The sequence below is a fragment of the Rhododendron vialii genome, chromosome 13a (assembly GCF_030253575.1).
Source record: "Rhododendron vialii isolate Sample 1 chromosome 13a, ASM3025357v1".
NCBI lineage: Eukaryota > Viridiplantae > Streptophyta > Magnoliopsida > Ericales > Ericaceae > Rhododendron > Rhododendron vialii.
In genome coordinates, this window is record NC_080569.1 from 10,097,646 (window position 1) to 10,110,008 (window position 12,363).

The following is a 12,363-nucleotide window of genomic DNA, read 5'->3' on the forward strand; positions in this document are numbered from 1 at the left end:
TTTTCATTAATGACATAGTTGTAAATAGCACTAAAAATTTTGAGCAAGGCTTTGAGTCTCCTTTTTTTTTTTTTTAACCTGAAAAAGAGAGACTCAGAACCTTATTCAATTTGAGTCTCCCTTGATTTGGTTAATTTTTTTTTTATAAAACCCAATTTGATATGAGTTTGAGTCAAGGGCTATGGACGCTCTTAGAAGTTCAATTGAATTATTTGTTAGAATAAACTTTCTTAAAAGTAAAAAAATTTCCTTGAAAAAATCTAAGATTCCAAAAAAATGTAAAGTGTTCAAAACTTTGTTTTAGAATTCTAGATTTGAGTTATGGCTTTTGAATTTGATCGGCATGGGCAACTGTTCTTAAGCTCTCCAACGAAGATGCCGAAGGTGTCAAGAAATAGATCCAGTGACGATCTTGCAGTGGGAAAGTAAATTTACTTGCGATCCTCCACCCACCTCCACAAAGTAGTGATGGGACCAACACCAAAGCAAATCGATTTTTTTTTATATTTTTATTCTTAAGCCTAGTTTTTTAAAAAATGCAGAACAAATTATAAAGGGTTTTTTTTTTCTTCACACGATACAAAGATAAAAAGGCCTCTTTAGTAATTATAGCCCTTTCGAAAAATTAGGCCTTATTCAATATAGTATTTAAATGATTTGCTGTCGAAATTCAAGAAGAAAAAAAAAAAAAAAACCTTTGTACTTCCATCTAGACAAACCTGAAAAGGCTTTTTTAGTAATTCCGTGATACACAATACTCTCAAAAGTCTTCTCCTCTTTTTTTTTGTTTTTATCCGCAAAAAGTCTTCTCCTCTTACGTGTCACATTATTCGAAGTGTCCACTGAAATCGGATTTGGCTGATTCCCCTTCTGTTTCAAATTTCCCCATTAGACTCCGCTAATCATTCATTGTTTACGAGAAAAAACAAAGATGCTACATGCACAATAATTGTGCAAAATATCAAACACAATCAATCTCTATCCGTTTATTATTGTAATAAATGGTCAAGATTCGTTCAAACTTTTTCTTGGAAGAGTTAAATTTTTCCTTCGAAGAGTTTTTTTAAAATCTAAAGCGTTCAAACACATCTGAACTGTCAAAATTGGTTACACAATACACACAATGATTATGTGAGTATCATTTCGAGAGAAAAAAATTGTGATGATGATGTTCGAATTCCCTAAAAGTTTCTCCATTTTTCTAATATGCCCAGTATAAATTTTTTCAGCCATGAGATAAAAAATGGACGGATGAGTCATTGAATCAAAATCACACAAAAAAAGGAAAGGTGAAATTCCTAAAAATGAGTGATTTTACGGTTTTTCTTTCAAAAAATTTTATTTTTATTTATCGCAAAAAATGGTTATACAAACTATGTTTTATGACCATATTTATTTTTTTATTATAAAATATGGCAATACTTATCACAAAATATGACCTACTGGTCAGTCCGGTAGGAGAAGGGGCATGAAGATCCGCACACAAGCAGTCTATTGATCAGAGTGAAATTATACAATAGCTCTAGAGTACCGCCACATGACAGTTTGGATCACTTTACAATCACATATTCTTCTTATGGGTTTACTATTAAGTGTATTGATCCCATAAAAAAATGTGGTTGTAAAGTGGTCCGGAGTATCTCTTCGCTGTACTCCCGGACTATTGAAGTAATTACTCTTGATCAGATCAATCCTGGCCGTTACATTACGAAACCGTCAGGTATCATCACACGGTCCAGAAAAATCCACAACAGCCAGTTTTTTCTACAAACGCCATTTATATCTTTCCCCCATCATCACAGGCCTCGCTTGTGCTCTACTCGTGACGTTCCTCTTGCTAGGGCTCTGCAATTTGCATTTCAATCCGTCTCTCTCTCTCTCTCTCTGCTCTGCTCTGTTCATTATCAATTTCACAAGGTTCGATTTCGCGGCTAATTCACTCGCAGATCCATCCCGATCTTCGCCTTAACACTGTTTCGATCTGTTTTTGAATCGTAATAGCACTTGTTTATAAATGTGCGTGTATAATCCTATTGTGTGTGAGTCGACGTTTATTGTAGCGAATTTGCTTTGATATATCTGTGTTTGAATGTATTTTAGAAATCGTCAGGTATGGGGAAGTGCTACCCGACTGTGAGCGAGGAGTACAAGAAGGCTCTTGAGAAAGCTAAAAGGAAGCTCAGAGGCTTCATCGCTGAGAAGAGCTGTGCTCCGTTGATGCTACGTATCGCGTATGCTCCTCTCTCTCTCTCTCTTTCTCTCTCTCTCTCTCTCTCTCTCTCTCTCTCTCTCTCTCTCTCCGTGTGTGTATATATATATACACACACGTATTGGGGCCGGTTCCCCTCACATAAAAGTTCATTTTGCAGCCCCATGCAAATGATCGGAGTTTCCATTTGTTTTAAAACATATTTTCAAGGGTTTTCGTAAAAAATCAACTCGTTCGGATATCGGTGAGTGCTTAATCGATTCATTCAGTTGGTTTCACAGGACAAACTGATAAGTCCTTAATGGGTTGATTTTTGTAGGAACCTTTAAAAACCTATTTTAAATTAATTGAACCGGCTCTGATCATTTGTGTGAAACTTCGACTAGTGTTGTGTCAAAAGTTGCCTCAACTTTTATGTGAGGGAAACTGGCCCCAGACATATTATATCTATCTACCTTTATATGTCTATATGTGGGAGATTCTAGCTTACAAGTCCATGGAAAAAACGATTGGACCGTTCAGTTAGCCCATTTGTTGGCCATTTCCGGGCCCATTTTGATAATCAAAACTGTTCACAATTTAGAGCTTATTGATCATGGAAATTGATTGGACCGTCCAGTTAGCCCATTTGTAGCCCATTTCCGGGCCCATTGTGATGATCAAAACTGTTCACAATTTAGAGCTTATTGATCAACCACGTCAAACATCACCGGTTGATATGTGGGGAGATTCTAGCTCTCCAGTCCATGGAAATTGATTGGACCGTCCAGTTAGCCCATTTGTAGTCCATTTCCGGGCCCATTTTGATGATCAAAACTGTTCACAATTTAGAGCTTAATGATTACATCAACCACGTCAAACATCACCGGTTGATATAATTTCGCAATTCATTTGTCTTGAGATAAATGGGTAAAATGGTTCCGATTTGGTGTTGTAATCTTGTTATGTTCGAAAACAAATGACTTCCGAAATCACATCAAATGCAAACCTGATTAGAATACGGACAGTTTTGATCATCAAAGTGGGCCTGGGAAGTGTCCGAAAACGGGCCAACCAGACGGAATGGACTGGACTGGAGAGGATCTAATTTTTTGATTCTAAGGTAGCACTCCTTGTTTTGGGATACCGTATCCCCGCTGTCTTTCACCATAAAAAGGCGTAACATAAACTATAAGAGGATGCAATAAAAAATCAACAGTAACCACAAACTAGCGTAACAAAATAATACCATGAAGGGCATAACATTTATGAAAAGAAGGCATACAAATTTCAACATATCATGCATAACATTCACCTTAAAATGACATCACAGTTTCAACTTCGCTTTAATTGCGGTGTCCCCACATAACATTCAGCACAAAACAGTATAACATTCTCTACAAAACAATATAACATTTGCTAAGAAAAAACATAAGCAGTTTATGGGTTGGTCACACAATAAGCGGAAGATGCTTTAGAATTTCCCCTATAATATGTGTACATATCAATCTATCCACGTTCATGAAAGAAACACTGATACACTGGACCTTGAGATTACTTACTTTCTTGAGCCGAAAGAACTTGTTTTCGTCCTGAGACAGCCATAGAAATGCACATAGCAATCTCTCTATCTATCTGCATACCTGAAAGAAACAGCCATAGCAATGCTCATAATTTGGTATACATATGATATGTATACATGTAGTGTCTGACTCTGTTCAGTGGAGATTGACGGTTGTGTTGTGTTTGCAGATGGCACTCTGCTGGTACTTACGATGTGAAGACCAAGACCGGTGGTCCGTTTGGGACAATGAGGCACGTGGCTGAGCAAGGTCACGCAGCCAACAACGGACTCGATATCGCCGTAAGGCTCCTGGAGCCGTTGAAGCAACAGTTTCCTATCCTTTCTTATGGTGACTTCTATCAGGTCTCTCTCTCGACATCTCTTCCTCTGTCTGTCTCTACATGTATTTATTTGGAATGAGACTTTTGATCCGAAAATTGATTTTAATGAGTTGATCATCTTATTTGCTGTTGATTATAGTTGGCTGGAGTTGTTGCTGTTGAAATTACAGGAGGCCCTGATGTTCCGTTCCATCCAGGGAGGGAGGTTTGTGATTTTCCCTTTGTCCTTCTACAGCTTCTCTTCTAATGCATGGTCAATTGATGTTTTAGAATTAATTATGTCAGAAGCTATAATTTGTGCCATGTTTGTTGACATTATCATGAATGGGTCCGTGAAAAGTCATTTTGTTTGCTTCAGCATATGTTGGGACTTTGGATCCCTTAGCGTTTATATTTGCTTTGCAATCTTTTGGTCGATTTATCTTGCTGCATTGTTGTTTTTGCCTGTAACTGAGATGGTGCCTTGAGGGATCTGCCCGTGGATCCTCATAGCGGGTCGGGCCGACCTTCCTGGCGGCATGATCCGTGGGCTCTGTTCTGGGCCACCCAACAGGTGGACTGCTCGGCACGGCCCACCACTGCCCAGCCCATCTCTCCCACCCTGTGGGCTTGTTCCTGGGTTAGGCCAAAACAGAAAGTGTGGGCTCGGCCCACTATGTTCGGCCCAACGTACCTGTGTTGTACACTACCCGTTCAGTTATTCGGATTCAGCCCATAAGGGCACTCGGGTTTGGCCCATATCCGGAGTGTCGAACCCCTTCGTCTGTCTGTAACAAATAATAAGGAAATTTATGGTTTCCATTGGTGCCAATCCAATCACCTCAATTTAAGATGAGAAACAATTCCCCATTGGTATTAAATGGTTATCCATTAAGCGGAGAAAATCCTATGTTAAAAAAAACAGAAAGATAGTTCGGCCCACCACAGTTTGTACTTTGTACTGTTGACTTAGAATCAGTCTCCCATGCGAAGGGCGTGGTTCAAAACTCAAAAGATTGTATCCTGGATCCATTTTTGTTGCTGGTTTTGATTACTCTTTCTTTGAACTGGCAGCTTGTTTCTATCTTGAATTTTGCTGCTTTTTCGAAAACCTGTATTATTATTGCTTATTATTTGTGTAGTGATCTCCTTTACATTTCTGCTAATGATGAACAGTGCAAATTGTGAAATGGGCACAAGACTGGATTTATTGGAATTTATAATCTATTGACTGATTTGTTAGGTGCCACGTACTAGTCACTTTGCTAATGTTACAGTATGATTTATTGTTTGATGAGTTTTCTTTGCATAAATTGGACCAAGGAAACATAGTGATGGCGATGATCCTTCACGGACTGTATTGCTTTGTCTACTTTTTAAAGATGGTATCGAAATGAAAAGAAAAGAAAACCAGAGCATTACCGTTTAATCAGTCATTTATCATATTCCCTTAATCGTGTGTAACGACTCACGCACCAGCTGGTCCCAAGTAACTTGGTCAGAGGAGCCCTAATGATGTGACTCAAAACTATAGTTCCAAGTTACTTAGTTGCTTGTGCATGTTTCGATTCCTGGCTGATGTTGGACTTCGTACATTGTTGGTGTTAGATGTCATGTGAATTGTCTGTGGGCGTATTTTGACACGTGTGGGCACAGTGCACAAATGAAACCATCACTCCTTAGGAGGTTGTTTGGATGAGCAGGAAACTAGACCAGGACACCTGCAAAGTTATTTGGTTATCTCGAAAAGTAAAACCACCCCTTATTTCATGTTAATTATATCAGGTTTCGACATTTTTCTCAAACTAATATGGGCATCCCTTTTCTTTAAGATGCTTTACCATGCTCTTGAAAAGATTTAAGGCCTGTAAAGTTGTGGCCCCAGTATCAGATTTGTTCTTCTCACAAAGGCCGTTAAGTTTGTTGTACAGTGGTAATTTTATTGTTATGCAATCTTTCGGGTTTCTAATAGAAGTCCTTTTGTTACGTCAGGACAAGCCTGAGCCACCACTTGAAGGTCGCCTTCCTGATGCTACCAAGGGTTAGTATTCTCCTAGCCACCCTATCTTATTATTTTGGAAGGGCAAAACTACATCGTTGAAAAGTTTAATTGTGATGCATCGATGATGTTTATTTGACCTTTGTGCTTCTACTGCAGGTTCGGATCATTTGAGGGATGTGTTTGTTGAACACATGGGCCTCTCGAATAAGGACATTGTTGCTCTCTCTGGTGCTCATACCCTGGTTTGTGTTATAATTTGTTTCCCTTTTCTGCCTTGTCTCTCTTTTGTGCTCATTACCTGTGCTGATTGGTTTTTGAACTCAATGCATAATGGAGACTAGTGAATCTTGTGATCTTTATTCCTGATGTAACATGTTCATTATTTTTCCCAGGGAAGGTGCCACAAGGAGCGTTCTGGATTTGAGGGACCATGGACCCCGAATCCACTCATCTTTGATAACTCCTATTTCACGTATGTCCTCGATGTCTCCGTACTCCTTAGCTGTTGTATTATGTTGTATACTGTGTAGAAATCTTAGCAGGTGCTGGTTTGTGGAAGCATTTATACGTTTTCTTTTCTCATTTTTCCCCCCTTCTTTTTCTGTTGCATCTCTACTTCATAATCCCTGTAAATTGTTATTTCTCAGAAGATACTCCCTTGTGTTTATTCTCACTTATGGACAGGGAACTCCTAACTGGAGAGAAGGATGGGCTTCTGCAGCTACCATCTGACAAGACCCTTCTCACCGATCCTGTCTTCCGCCCTCTTGTTGAGAAATATGCTGCGGTTTGTATATTTTTTATTGCCTCCTGTTAGGTTTTTTCACTTCCAACTTAACGGGTATCTTTCTTTATAATGTTACCAAAATTGTTTAGATTGTTATGCTGAGTTTGATCTTCTTTTCAGGATGAGGATGCCTTCTTTGCAGATTACGCAGAGTCTCACATGAAGCTCTCTGAATTGGGGTAATGGGTAGTATTAGTTTTAGCTGTTTGCTAATGTCATTTCACTCTTATAATTGTGGTTTCCATGGAGTATTATGTTGGTTTCTGTAGACGTATAATAATTCGCTTGATGGAATGCTCGAACCGGACATTCCACTGGCGGGTTTGGAAGCCCCTATGGTCACGCCCAAGGGGGGTTGCTACGCTGGTCGCCCCCTCCAACCCTTTTGTTGATCAAAAAAAAAAAAAAGAATGCTCATGTGTTTTGCAGGTTTGCTGAAGCCTAAGCTGTTGGACAGATGCAATGGGAATGGTGATCTTAGTCTTCTCATTTCTTGTTTTTGATTCTGGAAACTTGGTTCTTAGTTTTTTTTTGTTTTTTTTGTTTTTTAAAATCATGGTTCTTAGGCTGTTGATGGCTGGTTATTTTGTAGTGTTTTGCAATTTTGCTGGATTTGGTGGTAGCAAACATTGATATGGTCATCATAAATAAGACTGAACCTTGTAGGAAAATTTCCTTGTTGTGGCTCACTATTATGCATAGAACATTTGCTACAGCTGCTTCAGATAATGCTTCCATCCGTAATTTAAATTTGGTTAGGCAATGAGTGTCAACTTGAAGTTACATCCGAGAATTAGGCAGGGCAGTTTTTACTATAGTTTTTGTCACAAGTTTGGTGAGAGCAAATTTTTTTTTTTGCGTGATGCCGATGAGGTTAAAAGTGTGTTGGTGTATCATATATTCCAATAAAAATGCGAAGCGCATAAACAGGTGGCATTACGAGGCGCCATTGATAAAACTCGACTAAACATTGCAACAACTGGTAACTGAGGCATTACCGTCTTCGACTGTGGGTGTTCGTGGGAGAATGCAAACTCCTGTTTCCCTGCCAGATTTCAACAACAGCATTACCATCGGAGAGTGAAGGTACAATATTCTTAGGAATGGGAGAAAGAGGCATAGACAGACCAGATAGCAGTAGAGTTTGCAAAGAAGAAGCTGGATAATACTATATTCTACCAGCCCTATTCGTTGGATATTAGCTACAAGCCCCAACTCGATAAACCAAGATTAGAGAGATACTAGCTAGTATCTCTGTACTACATAATCATGGTGCAACCGCAGACTGCCGTTAGCTACTTTCTTAACCATGATCAACTTCATTTTGCCTATGCGATTGATCGAACATTGCTAGCGACACAGACTAGACTAGGGCTCAACTCATTCTTTTATCCCACTATGTTGGGAATGGTACTTAGCAAACGAGCAATTCCAACTATCTAAGATGTTTGACGGGAAACCTTAGGAGTAATAGGAATCAAGAACCAAATTACTTCAAGTGAATTCATAGGTAGTTGTGTCTCTAGTTTTCCAAAGGGAAACAAGTCGTTAAAAACTACTGTAGTACACTTTTTGTGAAGAAAGGACCCAATTAAGGCAGTAAACATCAAATTGGACCGCGCATTCAAGGAAATCCAGTAGCAGGGTTCAGATTGAAATGCGTTTGATGCGGTTATCGCTTGCAAAGCGAGCCTCCTGTGGATGAAGATATCAAATTGAACAAAGAAGATGAGTCCAGTTTCCTCTCTGGTCCTCATTTTGGACTGGCCGGTGGACCGGACAATCAAAATCTCGGTCACTCATCTCGAAAATCAATGGTAAAATAATGTTGACAGTATTCTACCGGGACGAGACAAATATTAGTAAGATACTATAACCAAATCCAGACCATTAATTGCTTAGATGAACAATCGAGAGTTGGAGTTATTGATTCAGTATAAAATTAGGACCAAAAAGGATTCATTTCCAAACAAGATAGTTATAAGCTCCGGTCCGGCTTGAAGTTCTCAAAATGGTTGAACTGCTCAAACCAGTCCAATTCATGCCGTTGGACCAAAAATAAATAAATAAATAAAATCAGTCTAATTCATAATTTTAAGTCGACGTTTACGTTTTCGAACAAAGCTATAGCCACGAAAAGTCAAATCAAAACCTTCAACTAACTCAACACTCTGGCTTTAGGTAATGTGTTTCTGCTATTAGGAATCCTTTCCACTGCCGGTCGAAAACCTCACTTTTTCACTATCAACTTTTTGGTTCGTACTATGTGGTTATCGTTGATCTGAACCGTTCATCTTATAGGCCCCACATAGTAGTATATCCACGCAAAAAATAAAATTGATCGGGCATAGAAAGGTATATCAAAATCTTTTAATTTGGTTTTGTAAAATTGACAGTTTATCATTATAACTATTGACAAAATCAGAGTGTCCATTTTATGAATCAAAATTCAAATTTTGATGTACCTATCGATGTCTGATCAAGCTGAATTTTTGTATGACAATACTACTTTGCGGATCCTACAATATAAATGGTTCATATTACAACAATAAACGCTCGTTGGGACCCACAATGGGCAGTGATGAAAAAATGAGATTTTCCACCGGCGGTGAATATAATTTATTGTCAAGGAAATAGTATATATGTAACTTAACCCTGAGGGAAACATGGGGAACTTAGTTCGAAAACTCTCAAGTGCTATCAACTCCTTTGGAGCCGGTCCATATAGAACTTTGCTCTGGCTTTAATTTGGACACCCCCGAGTGGATAGTGGGATTTGTCCCTTAGAAATAGTTGAGGTGCGCGTAAGTTGGTCTAGATACCTGAGTCATCCACAAAAAGTATATATAGACATATATGTAGCTTAAATCCAAAATTTATCCGTTTCTAGGAAAAAAAACTCACGAACAATGATCAAACAAACCAACCGGTTCGCTTCTGATTTATCCTAAATCAACCATTTAGACCCGCCAAAATTGAAGATCAATTGTTAAATTTTGCTTGTGTGTGAGACAACCTTGCTAGTTGCTACATTCCCAAAAAGATTTTCCAAAGAATTCTCAATGAGCATAATAAGGATAGTCAACCGCAAGGATATGTAGTAAGAGAGAGTTAGTAGGGGCTATCGCCCCCCTATAATTTAAAAAAATCTAGGAAAAAAATTTATCATCAATTTTTTTTTTATTGTGTATATTTGCCCCACCTTCGCAAGAATTTTGGCTCCGTCTCTGATGCGAAATGTTGATGGTTTCTTTATGTGTGCGATGGATCCTTGTGGATGCCAAGGCAATTGGGGAAATAGTGGTTGATGGAGTGTGGAAGCAAACAACTAGTCGTGGGATTGCAGATTGGGAGGAAACGAGCACTGGCCCTCATCATGGAAGGAATGGAAATTAAACCCAGGATGCAAAAAGAATCGGAATGATTGAAAAGCGTCCATTGTCCATCCACAAACGCAAAATTTATGACCGATTGACTGATGATGTTGCTCCGTTTATGGCTTAACAACATCAAAAATGTCTTCCCCGAGTCCTTCGAACTAGAAAATGGATTGCGCGATGTCTCCAAAGCTGATGCACTATTTCTCAGGGACCAAAACTTTTCCACATACTCACCATCCACTTTGCATGACACATATGAACTGTCATAAAGAAAATTATCTAGAGACTACAATTTTTGTTAGGGGGCCAATATATATTGTATATATAATTAGCGAGGCTTAGTGTGTTGCTAATCAACGGGGGAGCATATACTCACCACCTAATGTGTATCTTTGCATGACACATATGAACCGTCGTAAAGAAAATTATCCACACACTAGCAATATATATATATATATATATATATATATATATATATATATATATATATATTGTGCCAATATTGTATAATTAGAGAAGCTTAGTGGGATGTTAGTTAACAGAGGTTTAGAGACTGTCCATAGTCCGGAACCGAAATCCCACCCCTAGTGAGAGAGAGAACATTAACAACTTTGGAGGGAGAGAGAACATTGATGGAATTACAGACAGGTGGAGTTTTCAGTTCAGTTGGGTTGCACCATGGGAAGATGAGTATTGGAGTGGGGAAATTATTAGTTTCCAGTCACACTCTTTCTTGCTTGGTCCACCCCAATAATCAGCCTACACTGCTATCAAACAATATCTTCACCTAACCCCGGCGGGCCCGGCCTCCCCAGAACCCCCACAAACAAAAAAAAAGTCAGAAAAATCTATTTTCTTTATATTATATATATAGTGTGTGACTGTGTGTTGACAGAAACAGCCAGATGATGGCATTTTCAAGTTTTAGAGAAATACTACCAATCAATATACTTCTCTTGTTAGCCCTGTAAGAAGGCTCTTGAGAGCAACCCTTGCTTGCAGGTACCATGTGCAATTGTCAATTTGTACAAAAATGTATAGTATGTAATTTGTTTTCTTTTTTATTTATACATATACTCTGACCAACACCATAAAAATGCCTTAACAATGACAAATGCGTCATTTTGGTCTCTCTACCTAACAACTCTCTATCACAATTTATGGGGTCTCACTTTTAACACTTTTTGTCATATAACGCAATTTTTTCAAGAGTCATATGTGGATGCTCTACCAACTCCTACAGGGTCGTTCATTAACGTTAAATCACATGTTAGAGACTCAGAGAATACAACTTCGTCTCCGGATTCCATACTCAAAGGTTGGGTGGCACAAAAAAACATGTTAGGCTCTATACTATGATAACTTCCCCGTTTCCTTGACTATTATACTAAGCATCCCCTGTTGATCGTAAATCTTTAAACCTTTTCCTCGGAAAATTATTTCATGTTCCATGAGCAATGTTCCCCCCTCTCTCTCACAGAAGCATGTGGGCCCCACTTCCAAGTTATTTCATGGCCTTTCTTAGCGAGGATGCCATATTTTGTCACCAAAAGAATATATTTGGCGGGAAAAATTGATTCTGTTGCCAAAATAAACACATTAGCGAGAAAACCTAACTTCGTCGCCTATTGTTGGCTTTTTTTTTCTAGGCAAAATGATTTTATTAATCTTTGAGAAAGATAACAAAGATTAAACGGATCTCGTGTAAACCGACAAAAAAGCCACCTGAAAACCAACACCAAAGGATGGCAAGAAGCCAACCAAACCTAAAAACCATAAAAACACCACAAGCGACAAGCCCGCAAACCTAAAACACCAAACCCAAAACACCACAAACGACTACAAGCAAAGACAGCCCAAAATAGAGATCAGATAGAACAAAACACAGCCTACACCTACACCCAAAACACACAAGACCAAACACTACCAACCACACCCGAACCCAAACCCCAAAAGAAACAACCGTATAGGCGAAGAAATGTGGCGCTTATACTGGAGGTGACAAAAATATTTGACTTTAGTGATGAAATCTTATCGTCGCGGTAGACCATTTTTGTTATAATTCGGTCTTATACTAGATAGGGGTAAAAAAGATACAAGTTCGTTAAGTCCAATCGGTTAT

At 38.7% G+C, this 12,363-nt stretch overlaps 1 protein-coding gene across 6 annotated transcripts; it reads left to right on the forward strand.

Moving 5' to 3' along the window:
• The first annotated feature begins 1,776 nt into the window (after window positions 1–1,776).
• On the forward strand, window positions 1,777–7,532 carry LOC131314827 (L-ascorbate peroxidase, cytosolic-like). Of its 6 annotated transcripts, none has more exons than XM_058343691.1 (10): window positions 1,777–1,917; window positions 2,101–2,231; window positions 3,941–4,115; window positions 4,233–4,298; window positions 6,065–6,113; window positions 6,231–6,316; window positions 6,467–6,546; window positions 6,759–6,861; window positions 6,982–7,040; window positions 7,291–7,532. In XM_058343691.1, the coding sequence occupies exons 2-10, from the start codon at window positions 2,113–2,115 to the stop codon at window positions 7,304–7,306; spliced, it is 753 nt and encodes a 250-aa protein (XP_058199674.1). In that variant the 5' UTR covers window positions 1,777–1,917; window positions 2,101–2,112; the 3' UTR covers window positions 7,307–7,532. The 6 variants fall into 6 exon arrangements, with proteins under 6 accessions (XP_058199674.1, XP_058199675.1, XP_058199679.1 ...); XM_058343692.1 differs by having other exon boundaries at window positions 1,789–1,917; window positions 2,111–2,231; XM_058343696.1 differs by having other exon boundaries at window positions 1,813–1,994; window positions 2,111–2,231.
• The last annotated feature ends 4,831 nt before the right edge of the window (window positions 7,533–12,363 follow it).

Bases quoted from the DNA above. Each gene is read 5' to 3' on its own strand.
- LOC131314827 (XM_058343691.1), top strand. From the start codon at position 2,113: ATGGGGAAGTGCTACCCGACTGTGAGCGAGGAGTACAAGAAGGCTCTT. The intron at 4,299-6,064 runs GTTTGTGATTTT...TTGTTACGTCAG, and splicing joins CGTTCCATCCAGGGAGGGAG to GACAAGCCTGAGCCACCACT. The intron at 6,114-6,230 runs GTTAGTATTCTC...CTTCTACTGCAG, and splicing joins CCTTCCTGATGCTACCAAGG to GTTCGGATCATTTGAGGGAT.